Here is a 14466-nt window from a genome sequence, read left to right on the forward strand (position 1 = left end):
TAGCTCGGGATCGGGTAGCGATGAAAATAATGAGTAAGAAACAGCAAGTTGTTAATGTAATCGTGTCTAAGCATTCTTTAATGTTTGTATTTTTGAGTTACGAATATGCGATAACGATTTAATGTTTGTATTTTTAATGTAAAAGCTATAAATGAAAGTTATGTATTTTTGAGTTACGAATATGCGATAACGATTTAATACTTGTAGTTACCGGTTTGCCTTGTAGTTACCGGTTTGTTTATACTGTGAAAAAATAATGGTTATTTTAAAAAAAAAAAAAAAAAAAAACCGGTTAACCGGTTAGACCGGTTATTAAAAAACCGGTTAATAAAAAAACCGGTTTATTAACCGGTTCTAACCGGTTCACAAACCGGTCGTAACCGGTTTGACCGGTTATGGTTTTCATGCACAAAAACCGGTTATTAACCGGTCCGGTTATTAACCGAACCGGTTTTTTTCCAGGACGAAAAAAACCGGTCCGGTTAATAACCGAACCGGTTTTTTTAAAAAAACCGATTTGTGCACCTCTAGCGTAATTACAGCATAGTGTAATTACATTGCTTATATATATAATTACACTATTTTATTCGCATAATTAACATGTTAATTTAATTTGTACATTAACTTTCATATATTAGAATAGACACATATTCATATAAGCTTATTCAAATTCGAATTCAGTTTTAAAACTTTTAAATTTAAATAACCCAATTTGAATCACAAGAATACACCGAAAACCGAACCGACAAACCTCATTTGAGGTTGTTGTTTTTTTCTCACACAAGTTCAATCTAATATCATTCTCGGGTAAGATAGAACTTCGTGAATTGAAATTTTTTGGTTGTATTGTTCAAAACAAAATTTTGCTACGGAAGGTGTTTGATGTTACAAATTACAATTTTGCAATCTTTCTATGTGGACAAAATACCTTTGTCATCATGCATTGAATTTAAAAGCAATCAAATTTACATTTTGTTGCATATATATAAATATAAATCCCAATATCAAACAATGCAGGTAATCAATATTAATAACCAAAACCTGCATCAACATTCAACACATTATTCAAGCAATCTTTTTTTCTAAAGTGATCCTATAAAGCCTTTAAATATAACATTGTATCACTGTGACATTATCCTTCAAATGGTATATATTCATTCAAGCACACCCTCCGGGACCGAACCCTACCTTCCCGCCCGCCACGTCATACACGACCGCCAACGTCTTCTGTTGAACATTCCCAAATATCCCAATATCCGAATCGTCCCCATTGGCGGCAAACGCTAAGCACACTTGACTAAGTCCATTTGCATAAAGAATACCTTGTGGTGCAATATTCACAATTGTATTCCCACCCCACACCACACTTATTTTTGGTATTGCAACTGTTTGATATTTACTCAAATCGTAACACGTGTCAAGTATAGATAGCGGTTTGGTTAACGGGTATTTCGACATTTGTGCTCTAAACGCCTTACTTAGAGCTGAGTAGGCGGTAGGAGGGAGCCGAGTGATCACGGTTCCCGAGTCTATAATAATCCCTGATGTCTTAAACAATGTTGGACTTATAGGTAGTTTGGCCCCACCAACGGTTATAGCCGTTAGTGTAAGCCCATAGAACGAACCGCCTCGTGAGCTAGTTGAGAGTGGCGTGTATTTAATATTGCGAGCCAGACTACTTCCAAAACTTAAGTAACCCGTTGAGCTAGACCGCGACGGGAGACAATAAGAGAAAACCTTTCTATACTTGTTTGCGGTTTGTGAGATGATAGATAGCTTCTCGCGGCCAAGCCCAAGTAGGCCCGCGGATTGACCAAAGAGCCCTTGGTTGTTTTGACCGCACCCGAAATAGAAGTCATTGACTACATCTTTTGGAGTCAATGTGAGTTTCTCTTTTCCCAAGAAACCAACCGAGTATGACGAGTCACCGTATTGGATACCGTACACGCACGTGGACACACTGCAACCGGGGGTGTTCCCGGTTGCAGGAATGAGGTCAGAACACGTGGTTGCACCACATGAAATGTTGGTGTATGTGGTGGACCCGGAGGGGGTGAATATGGGGTCTAGTTGGTCATAACATGATCTTGCACAAGGTTGGCATTGGGTCCATGTTAGGTCGCTACCCGTGTCGAATATGAGTGAGAGTTTCTTGGGTGGCGTGCCTAGCCCGACTGTGACAAAGTAGTTACCCGAGCCGATGGTGGTACCGGATTTTGCGGGGATGGTGGCCTTGGAGCCAAGTATGTCTTTGTTTCCATTGTTGATGGCTAGCCTAGCTCTTATTGAGTTTACTCTAGATTGGTCATGGGTTAATATTTCTTCCACTGTTAAGAGTTTAGCCGTGTCTTCACTTAATGTAGAGCATGGTCCATGTTTGTGAACCACTTCCAGTGACCCCTTTGCTCTCTTGTTACCTAGTTCATAGAGTTAGACAAGAAAGTTTGAGAATTTATGTGTTTCATATGTTACGTTATTACGTTACATGACCTGGCCATAAACCTTAAACCCTATGCCCCTGTCAGTATAGTCGCACTTGTGTAAAACTAGCTTAGGCACCGAAACAACCCCGAAAGTTGATTATTTTCATGTCATGGTCGTGTCATATCGGACATTGACACTCATAACATAATTTGATGTTGATTATAAGCTAAACCTAATTAGATTCCAAACAAAACCAACCCAACAAAAACCATATTATATGAATAAAAGGAAGGCCCCCTTTCCATGTGAATCTTCAATAAAACTAGCATACAAAACAAAAAACATTTTTGTCATACTTTAGTGGTGACAATATATTATTGTCCATGTGCTTATGATATTTTTATGCTATATAATTTATTAAAAAAACTTAAATTTTATGCATCGTAGACTAATTTAGTTAAATTGTATTTTAAGTATAGAAAACATTTTCAAATTAGAATTAGACGGTTGATGAATCATGGTTAAAATCTTATCATTTACGCTTAAAAAATCATCTTTAATCATTAAAACCCTAAATAATCTATTACTATACATTATTTAAGAAGGAAGATCTATAATAGCCATAAAATTTTGACTCAACTTTTGAGAATTTATATCATTTTCATACTGGTTGGGACTCATGTATCTTAAGCTACAAGTATCGCACTGTATAATAACTACACACTCTATATATGATTAGTCATTCGTAATCAGTTAACACTTCAATATATATATAATATACATGATAAATCAACATTTTTTGGTCCATTAAAATAAGATATATGACCGTAAATAATAAAAATAAATAAAACATTATTATTTTGTATGTATTTTTTAAAATAAAAAAAGTATATTTATTAACATTTATTTCTCAATCTCTCACCAAATAATAATATTAATAATATTAACAACAATAATAATGAAGAAATAATAATAAACTTGATAATAATGGTGGTTCATGAAAGTGTGTTGGCAAAGAATTAGTGATGATCGAATAATCTACTAGTGGTGGTTGTTTAATTACCTATCTAGGGGTCCATTTCTTTCTTTCATTTCGTGCAAAAAGGTTACATTGAAAGAGACTAATAATATTTTATAGAAAAATAAAGTCATATTCATCGATGTTTAGAAAAGTAAGTAATTTTTACTAGCCATGTTTTTTATTTTGTTAGATACAACAAAACAGAAGCTACATAAGTGGATAAAAATGGAGGCCTTCCATGGTTGTTATGTGCCTTTTATTTGACCATTGGGCAATTTTTAGTTAAATCAAGCGATCTTTTTTCCCCCTCAAATTTATGTTTATAAAATTTACATAAACATCTTCAAATTACAAAATGAAAAAATAAAGTTACATCTTAATAACTTTAACATGTTTCAAGTTTTCCAAATTACAACATGGTATTAGCAAGGGCATATATGAGGTAATTCATAAACCTAGAAGTATGTTAAACGATATACATAATTAATAATTAATAAACGATAATTATAGACAGTGGGACACGGATCAATGCACTGTGTCATATCTGTCTTCTATACCACATTCAAACCCATACGCACAAATACATTATGCCGTTCTTGTGGTTCTAAAAATATACTTGGTTTCGAATCAGCGTACGCGTGTCTATATATATATATCCAAGTGGTATTTGCTAACAAAACATAGATGGCTTACATTAATTATGTCTGATATCACTAGGTTCATGTACTTACAAAGTCACTAAAATTGTCACTACTAAATCTATTTAACTTTGGAAAAGATTCTCATATATTCATAACATATTTAAAGAAACTAAAACCAACCTGCAGGAGATGAGTTACAAACAGATGATGGTAAAAGAGAGGTTAGTTTGAGGGTATGATAATGGTGGCCGGCTTCGTCTTCTTCGCTTGTCTTCAAAGCAGATTCTGTTGTTGCTGCAGGGAAAACAAAGTAGAGGTAGCAAAAAGAAAGAAGTAAGATGAGAGATAAGTGGGATGACGCCATTTCTACTCTCTCAATAATGCCTTCTCATACTCCTTTGCTCACCTTTATTTATAACCATTTAATACCACCTCATATTTTTAAACTTCCAACCTCTTTTAATTTGCAAGATTTAATATTTTTAAAAACTTATAATTCACGTCATATAATAAATAAAATACGTAAAGAGGACACTTTTTATAATCTTCCACACTAATATTCATTACTGTGAAAAAATCCTCTTAAGTTAGGTTGAGACTATAAGATTTATAGTTTTAACTATAACCCTTATGCCATTAAACTAGGAGCTCAGTCGCACGTAAAGGTGATACTATATTAGGTACATAAGGATTGAATTAAAACACCTTCAAGATTAATGTTTTGGGCTATTATAGTAGGTATCAAAAAATAGTAAATTTTAAAAATAAAAGCAAATTACATGTAGATGTGCCTAACTCATAGTGGTGCATCTTTATGCGAACAACATTTGGTTGTCTTTCAACCATCCACATCACATCCACTAGGATAAACCCATCATTTGGATATTTACATTCTTTATCATATATATGTAAACAAAAATAAATGTAATAAAAAGACCTAATTTCATGTGAAGTGTGAAAAGCATATTGGGATTGGCATGCGATGCATACATGTATACAAAAACATAAGTGATGAAAGAAACAAGAAGTTTTTTAATGAGAGTAATTATTATGTTTATTATGTTATTGATTTCGACCACGAATATGTTTTTCTTCTTTGTTTTCTTAATCCTTGCATATTGTTTCGTATCTTCTCTATTGTTGTTTGGTGTTGTTTGTTATTACATGAGTTTATACTTTTATCGTTTCAATGTTACATCGTTATAATATGATGTATTATTGTGAGTACAACGTTGCTTTAGGCAAGCATTATTATCATGTGTTTAGTTATCGTATTATGTGTGGATTAATTGGCTATAATTGAGTGTAAATGTTAGGATTTCAATGAGTGAAACTATGTTTTTTTTTGGCAAGCATGCTTGGTCATTTGTTTAATTATAACTTATAATACGCGTGGGTTCAATCGGCAACACTTGCCTATATTTGTGTGGGTTAGGATTTCAATTAAAGCGTTAGGCTTAAAATTGTTTTTCAATATGTTTTGTTCCCTATGAAGGTTTTTATGTGTGTGATTGTTGTTGTATCATTGGTTTGTTTGTTTACAAGATATGTGAAATGTTGTTAATTAAACACACGTATGATGCTACACTCGCCCGTCGGACTATTAGGAAGTGAATACTGATGTACCAAGTAGGTAAATACCGAAAATAAAGATTGTTACCGAAGAAAGCAAGTATGTTGGAGTTATTTTGTGTGCATTTATTAAGAATATTGACTAGTTATCAAATAGTCATATTTTATATATCCTAGCTTATAAATAAGTTCTAACATTTGTATGTGATTCTCACTAGGTTAACTAAGTCCGAAAGGTCCGATAAGTTAGTCAATTAATTGCAACAACCGTAGAGCTTTGGAGCTCAATTTGGAAGTTGCAATCACATTATTGTGAATCATCTTGGTCAATGGTCGATCCTAACAAGTAGTTGCAGAGCTTTGATGCTCAGTTTGATGATCTAACATATCACTAATCTTCGTGTGTGGTTCAAAGATAGGTGTGAGATTTATTTTGCAATCTTAAATCTATCATCATGTCTGGATTTGACCACATCAGCCTGCTAGAAATATGATGTGGGAATGCGGTTCGAACTTAATAAGCTGTTATCTTCTCATACTTGTTTGATTCTACTAATTAGTCAACTGTTCAGACCATTTCATACCTTTTTCTCTCACAAAACTTACCTTTTATTTGGTTGGTGTGTATGAGTGGTTGACTCATGAGTACGTGATGGGTGTGTTTTCTTATTTATAGAAACACGGTTGTGCATAGACTAGCATTAATAATTGCCTCGCTAGTGCAACACAACCCCTACCTACTAAAAGTATTCCCAAAGGAAGGGCTTGCCTAGCCTTTGACTTTCATAAATGTACGGTTTAAGACCGGTGTCTAACTTGCATTACATTACAGGGACGAGCAAATTTGGTACCGGCACCGATTTAATACCATTGGTACCGAATTAGTACCAAAGTTTTAAGTTTCGAGATACCGGTACCGATACGGTACTGATTTCCCAAATTTTAACCTTCAATACTAAACCGAATATTTCGGTACCAGTATCGATACCAAGAATTTGTGCTTTTCAGGATCGGTATTTTCGGTACCGGTACGGTACCGAGCTTATCCCTATTACATACCTATAAATTTTTGTAAATTACTTGTAACGAGACTTAAAAATTAATCACTTAAGAAGTTTACCGAACAACTTGACACGGTCAAACTATAAGCCAAAATGTGTAAAATAATTATTTTGGCATGTTTTAGCAACTATGTTGCATATGTAATTAAAGTGAGATTTGGGGAAAATTTATTTTTAGTTTTAAAAAAAAGTATTAAGGGATTATATTTTTAAACTTTTATTTCTTAAATACAATGTATATCTTTATCTTTGTAAAATTCATCAAACTAGTTTGTAGTTTATATGTTTTTATTCTTTTAATAGTTTATCTACATATATAATTTACATATTACTTACACATCTATCTATTCTAATAAAGTGAAATAATTGTGACACGTGTCAGTTTGTAGTTAAACCTTATAACTTTTTTCCCTCCAAACTAATAACTATGTTATAGATCAATAATTATTCACTTTCCTTTTACACTCCATTTATATTATATCTATAACATGATTAATTATTCACTTTTCTTTAAACTCTATTTTATTATATATGCTATACATTTTTATAAAAATAAATATTCTTATAAACTATAAATATATGCTTTAAATGATATTTATTTTTCAGTTAATTTACTAAACTATATATATTTTAAAATGTAATAATATATACGTTTCACTTTCATATATAATAAAGTTTATCATAGTCAGTTTCTCGGTTTTTTTACCAATGATTGTTTCAAGTTTATTGTGAAACTTAAATTTGATTGTTATGGGTTAAAATTTGGTAAATCTATTGTGCGGTATAAGTTAACTATATTTGGCTCAAAATTTATTACGGGTCAAAAAAGAGTCGTATGAGTATTTTTAAAAGTTTGAGAATGCAAGTAGATTTATCATCAAATTTGTTACGGGTTTAAAGTTTTGACTTGAAAATGTCAAACAAATGAAAGTTAGAATTTTAAACGTGATTTAGGTTTCGAATTTATTTTCAATGAAATTTTTGGAAATAATAAAAAGATTCAGTGTTTGGCTAATTGACTATTTTTCCCACAACTATTAAAATTTAAGAAAAGACGACGAACACTTTCGACATTCTACCTTCAGGCATATCAGTGCTTCTAACTTTTATCAAATTTGAAACATTTGTTTCAGCATTGACTTTTCCTTTAATGGTGATTAAATTGTAGTGTGTGAAACATGTCATACAAAATTATGCTCAATAGAAGCAAAACATTCACAAAATTGAGCAGGTTAACGTGCTATTTTTATGTGTTGTCATTATGAAAAGTCAAGAATCCCTCTCAAATTTATAAAAGTCATTTTCATGGTGTAGCTCAGAACTATTATTGTATGAAAAGTTTTTTTTTTTTAAATTGGTTCATAACCAGAATTGTTTCAATTATATATATATATATGATAATTAGAATCAAATTTTCAATACTGATGTATGTTTTTGCACTTGCGTTATTATTATTATTATTATTATTTTTTATTAAGTTCATTCTTTAAAAAAAAAATCATTTTCTGATATAAATAAAATTAATTTATACACACATAGTATAGATATAAGCATAAATGTAATCATTTTTCTATATACAGTATGTACTTATTTTTTTTATTTATAACTTTATTATTTGGATCATCTCGTGTGTTACACGGGCTCTAAAGCTAGTGTTATATAATTAAACAAAATTTGTTAATTTTCTTCAATTTCACCATAGGCAAGAAAACAATGCGACTTTATTATTGCTAAAACCTTAAGTTTGCAAAACATATGATATATTTTGTTACATGTGTTTTCGCAATAGTAAATTTTACTTATATATTGAACGATTCATTGAATTGATCAATCATATAGGAATAGTTTTATAATTATATGATTATATTATTAATGTTATAATTATTATCGATCTTTGGAGAAAAGATTATATATAAGGGCCTATTAATCTAAATTCTCGGAGACGGTTTTGGTTCACTTAAATTTCAAAAATATTTACGTCGTGTTTACTTTTAGCTACGTTACCATGTAAATTCATTGAAAATTAACACCTCACAAATTGCACTATTGCATATTTATACATTTTCTAAAATTGTCGGTACTTGCTAGATGACTCAATCGATGAGTTCCTTCCCAAAAAAGGCACTCATTTTCATTTGTGAAATATGAAAACACGTATAGTCATCTCCTAATCAATTTAAATTAACGGACATCAATTAATGAGATAAAGATTGACTGCTAGAGATGCTTATACGCATTACGCAACACATGTGTATTCATTTTCATTCATAATTCATGGATATCATTTCTCTTTTGTTTTAAATTAGTTAAGAAACAACACTTGTCCTATATTAGAAACGTCTATATCATTAGTTTCTTAATTTTGTATTATAAATTTCTATGTAATGTTTTGAAGATGGGACCTAGATCATGTTGTCGGTTCAGTTTCTTAACCAGATAACATGTAATTTGTAAGTTTCGAAATTTGTATCGATTCAAGTTAAAAGATTAGAAGGATATTTTGAAGCGGTCCAAAACCGCTTCAAAAGAACATGTTCATCGCTATAAAAGATATGTACTTGTGTGAAATAACAATAGTAAAACTATTTATGGTGTACTAATCTATACATGCATATCCTTATTCACCAACATTTAAGAGAGTGGGTGTGAATTCTGGCTCTGATCTTAATCATCTTGTGTATGTGCTCATGGGCAGAACATAGTGGGGGCGGGGAGGGGCTATGGCTCCCCTGGTTTTGCGTCCATAAGTAGGGTATGTAGCTCATATCTTTGTATACGTTTATATGTAAGAACATGTTATTTTTTTGGATTTTATGGTCTTTATTTGATAAAAAAAATTAGTTGCTTTATATGTATGAACTTATGATTAATCTAAAATATCCGGCCCCTCCAATGAAATTATTCAAGTTCCACTGCTGTTTGTGCTTCGTGTTTACTTGTTTGTTATCTGCTTTTTAGATAATATGGCTGGCATTGGACATGCTATTATGAATGAACCATAATAAGCAAACTTAAGTGATCCATTGCATCTCATGCTAATGACTCAAGTACCATGACCATTGTGACTATGAGATTAAAAGGAACATAAAATTATTCGGTTTGGTGGAGTGTTATGAGTTAGTTCGATATCTATCAAAATCAAAAAACGAAACCTTATTCTATCAATTAATTCTGGCGTGTCAAGTAATTATGTTAATAATGCTAACAAGTCTAGTGTAGCATTGGTGTCTTCTCTTCTAGTATGTCTAATTTGATGGTTAACAATGGTTGGTGGTTTGAGTCGGGTGTCAATTAACATATGGCTAGAAATGATAACGCCTTATTAAACTGTATGGATGTTTCTGAACTCAATATGTTTGTTGGGCACCTGAATGGTACGAGTACTAAGGCTACCAAAATTGGTGACTTAGAGCTATTCAATAACATTGCGTTATCCGGTGTCTTTCTTATTCCTGACTACTGTGCGAATCTGCTGTATGTGTGTAAACATGCTAGGGAAAATAAATTACAAGTATTGTTTAATGAAAATAATTTTATATTCATGATTTGAAGTAAAAAAAACCTAGTGACCAATAGACAAAGAGATGGTTTATACTTCTTTGGAAGAAAAAATGGCAACTCTATTAAGCAGAGGTGTATAAAACCGGTTTTAAACCAATCGGTTTGGTCAACAGCTGGTCAATACCGGTTTGACTCAAACCGGATCGGTTTATAAACCGGTTTAGAATCAAGATAGGCCGGCAGTCTAGGTCGGTTCGGTCCGGTTTAGAATAGGTTTTAAACCGGTTTTCCTCAAACCGGTTTAGTAGATATTAAGGGAACCAATCCTGGAACTAGCGGTTTGGGAACCGGTTTGAGTGAAACCGGTTTTTGTACACCTATACTGAGACTTAAAAGGTGTTTTCAGGTTGGGCCGGTGGCAGTCTTGGATGAATAGTGGGCCTAAAGCAGCAGTCAAGAGGTATTCGACTTGAAGCTATTCGTGTTAAAGTAAAGACAGGCCCAGGTCCAGCCCATTCAGCCTTTAGTCCATTGAGCTCCGGCTTTGAGTTTGTTGAAGACTCTCCATACATGGACCATGTTGTTGACCGTTTTTTGGTTAATCAATAACCGCTTTCGTAAAAAGCAAACTTTATTTGTAACGGATCTCACCCATGTGTTATATTGGTATCTAATATTACTGTATATTTTTAGACGAAACCAAAAATAAAAAGAAGTGTGTGAGTATTTTATATGTTTTTTTTAGCTTTTTACTACTTATTTATTTATATCAAACTTCATTAAAAATTGATTTTCAAAAACAAAAAAAAACAGAGATGAGAAATATAACTATATACATATGTAAGGAATTGTGATATACAATTTTCACAAATGTATGTAAATACAATATATCATACTACATTAACCGCGGGTTCACCAAACTCGACTCGTTGAACCAGCTCCAATAAACCTCGAGCCTTCCGTTTGGCCCGATCGGTCCCATGCTCACTCAACTCCCGCAACACCTCCTCTCCTCCAACCCGCTTCAAAATCATCAACCGGTCAACATCACCCGCACACACGCACCACAAAACCGCTACCCCATTCTCCCGGTTTCGTGGGGACCCGGTCCTAACCACCTCCACTAAAACTGGGACCGGGTCCACTTCACCAATGGCCACTTTCCCTTCATTGTGGCCCGCAAGTATCGCCAAAACCGCCAACGCCTCGTCCACCATCCCACCACTCGCATCCTTAACCAACCTCATCAACGGGCCCACGATCCCGGCCCGTATGGCCCGCACCTTGTTTCCTTGATATATACAAAGGTTAAATATCGCGGTTGCCGCGTCTTTCTTCCCTCGCGGCGTCCCGTGTTGCAACAACTCGATTAGTGGTGGCATTGCACCTGCGGCACCGATCGCAACCTTATTTTCGTCCACCACCGAGAGGCTAAAAAGCGCGGCAGCCGCATTTTCCCGAGCCTCCACGGTTCCATTTTTCAACACGCTGACTATCTCCGGTATCGCACCGATGCTAACAATAATCTGTTTATTATCTTCGTTTATCGATAAGTTTAAAAGCGCGGTGACCGCGTGTTCTTGAGTCCGGTTATCTTTAGAAGATAATAACTGGACTAAAATGGGAATGGTGCCATTATCGGCTATGCATACTCGGTTATCAGCATTTCGTTTTGTGAGCAGCCTGATTTCACCGGCTGCGGCTCGTTGCTCACTTAAGTTACCATTTGTGAGTTTTGTGAGTAATGTTGTGATGGTGGTTTGGTTGCATTCGGAACCAGGTGTTATGGGTTTGGAGTTTGGTTGTGATTTTGGTAGCTCTATGCTGTTGCTGTCACACCATAAAGTGATCAGGCTCTTTAACACGTAGTTGGGCGTTAATGATGTGTGTTGTAACGTTTGTTGGGTTTTCGGGCAGGTTTTGTGGCCCGCGTCTAGCCATTTTTGGATGCAAGATCTTTCATATGTCTGCAAGATAGTATAAAACAGTTGTGTGAGTTTCTGACACGAAACTTATGTGTTTAGGACTTGGTGTTAGTCTAAATGGGCCGGGTCAGTTTTGGGTTGAACTCACGACCATGTTTTATTAAACGGTTGTATTTGGATTGACCTGGATGGGTTCGTAGGTTGACCTGTTTTCGGATGCAAGACCTTTAATATGCTAGTTGCCTATAGAGGCCAAGTAGGTCCGGCCTGGCAGGCCGAACCGGTCCTAATTTTGATTTTTTTTTTCCTAATTTTTCTGGTATAATTGTATATTTTTAGGAGATAAGTATAACTAGAATTACAAACATGTTTCAACTTAAAATAAGATTTTAAATATAGATGGGTGGTGAGTCATAATAAATGGGCTAAACGGGCCATAAACGGGTCGAAGGTTCAACCTTTTTAACTAAACAACTTGGCGTGTTTAATTAAACAGGTTAGACAAGTTAACACGAAAACGGCCCGTTTAATCAAAAAAGTCAACTGGACAAAGACCCGTTTAGTAAACTGCCTACATATGACAACCCAAAACCTGATCGTTCCATGCCATTATATTGGCCTGTAAAAAAGTCCAATTATACAACTTTCAAGCCCGACCTAAAGTAACCGGGCTTCCGAAGCCCGGCTCAGACCGGTTTCAAAATTAAGTATTACATACCTGCCCAGTAGAAACAATCACAGGATCTTTCATCAACTCAAGCGATATCGGGCATCGAAAATCATCTGGAATAACCGGCGACCGATGCCTCAAAAGCCCCTTCTCACGGCCCGAATCATCAACACCAGGATTTCCCAACATCACATAATCATTAATCTTCTTAAGAACAAAAGACATCGTATCAAAACAACTTTCAAACTCACCGCCTTCATTCATTATAACCATCTCATGAATCGCAAGTGATTCCTTCCTCAAATCATCAATGGTGATCAAATGCAGCTTCTCCGAAAGCCTTCTAACGGTTTCTATGTCCGGTTCGATCCCCATTTTCAATATTGATAGGTCTGTTTGAAGCTGTATGTCAGGGGACTCTGTTTGTGAGTTTGCTCTTTTGAGCTGTGAATGTACTAGTTGTATCTGCAAGATTGTAAGTAGAGATGTGTTAGTGTAGAAGTGTGTAAAGGTTGATGTTTGAAAGATCATGCTCACCTGTTCTTTAACTTCTTCGGGTATATTAAATCGGTTGTAATGAATCTTGCACAATGCTTCTTCAATCTTTATTGTTGCTTCATGAAATTTGCTGGTGGTTGTATTAATTTGCAGTGCCTGTTTGATGATCATGTTATAACTTGAATCGGTATGACCTTTTTTAGTCATGTCATACAGGTTGTATGATGGGCCTTGTCCGTGGTCACTCAGTTATTTCTTTGTCAATCAGAAAAATATACAACTTGTATGATTTGGCCCTCATACGATCCGTATGACCTATTTCTCCCTATCATACAACATGAATGACTATCAAAACGACATGTTTGACTATTTCTCCCTATCATACAACATGAATGACTATCAAAACGACATGTTTGACTACTTTCTGCACTCCCAATCTACCATACGGCTCGTTTGACTATATGGGCCGTATGACAAATAGGGGTATAAACAAGTCAAGCCGCCTGCTAGCTACTCAAGATCGGCACGCTAAAAGCTCAAACCGAGCCGAGCTTAAACGAACTCGAGCCTTAACAATAAGCTTGTCTAGTAAACGAGCCCGGGCCCAAGTTAAGCCCACTTAGGAGCTTATTATTTATATTACTCAACATATATTTATATCATAATTAATATATTTATAAATTATGATTAAAATAACTAAATAATATATATCATATATAAATATTATTATAGCTAACATACATACAAAATAAATATAAATAACAAACGAGCTAAGCTACTCAACTTTAAAAAAACTCATGAGCTGAGCTCGAGCTTTAGAATCACAATTCGAGCCGAGCCAAACTCCAGCGCGTTACTAATCAAATGAAATAAGTACCTGAAAGGTTTTGCTTCCTTGATTGACTGATTTCAAAAGATCCAAACCAAAATCCAAAGCAACTTTCAACAACTTAAACCCTTCAACATCATCATTAGCAACATGTTTTTCATTCTCTTTCAACTCCTCAAACAATGGAGTCAAAAGCTTCACTCTTCTCACCAAACTCCCATACATATCTCTTGCAGCGTTTCTACACTCGGGCAACCCTGAAAACTCCCTCACTGAGTCAACGAGTTGACTCACCAAGACACCACCTGACTCGTTATTGGACAT

At 34.5% G+C, this 14466-nt stretch overlaps 2 protein-coding genes across 2 annotated transcripts; both read right to left on the minus strand.

Moving 5' to 3' along the window:
- Positions 1–1072: 1072 nt before the first annotated feature.
- LOC143550545 (aspartyl protease family protein At5g10770-like) lies at positions 1073–4590 on the minus strand. Its single transcript, XM_077041171.1, has 2 exons — positions 4267–4590; positions 1073–2417 (listed from the first exon to the last, which is right to left on the minus strand). The coding sequence occupies exons 1-2, from the start codon at positions 4448–4450 to the stop codon at positions 1159–1161; spliced, it is 1443 nt and encodes a 480-aa protein (XP_076897286.1). The 5' UTR covers positions 4451–4590; the 3' UTR covers positions 1073–1158.
- A 6465-nt stretch (positions 4591–11055) lies between these two features.
- On the minus strand, positions 11056–14466 carry LOC143550525 (U-box domain-containing protein 14-like). Its single transcript, XM_077041156.1, has 4 exons — positions 14191–14466; positions 13353–13469; positions 12864–13280; positions 11056–12187 (listed from the first exon to the last, which is right to left on the minus strand). The coding sequence occupies exons 1-4, from the start codon at positions 14464–14466 to the stop codon at positions 11111–11113; spliced, it is 1887 nt and encodes a 628-aa protein (XP_076897271.1). The 3' UTR covers positions 11056–11110.

The sequence above is a fragment of the Bidens hawaiensis genome, unplaced genomic scaffold (genome assembly GCF_021521415.1).
Source record: "Bidens hawaiensis isolate Kalapana, Puna unplaced genomic scaffold, B.hawaiensis_p1.1 tig00016045_1, whole genome shotgun sequence".
NCBI lineage: Eukaryota > Viridiplantae > Streptophyta > Magnoliopsida > Asterales > Asteraceae > Bidens > Bidens hawaiensis.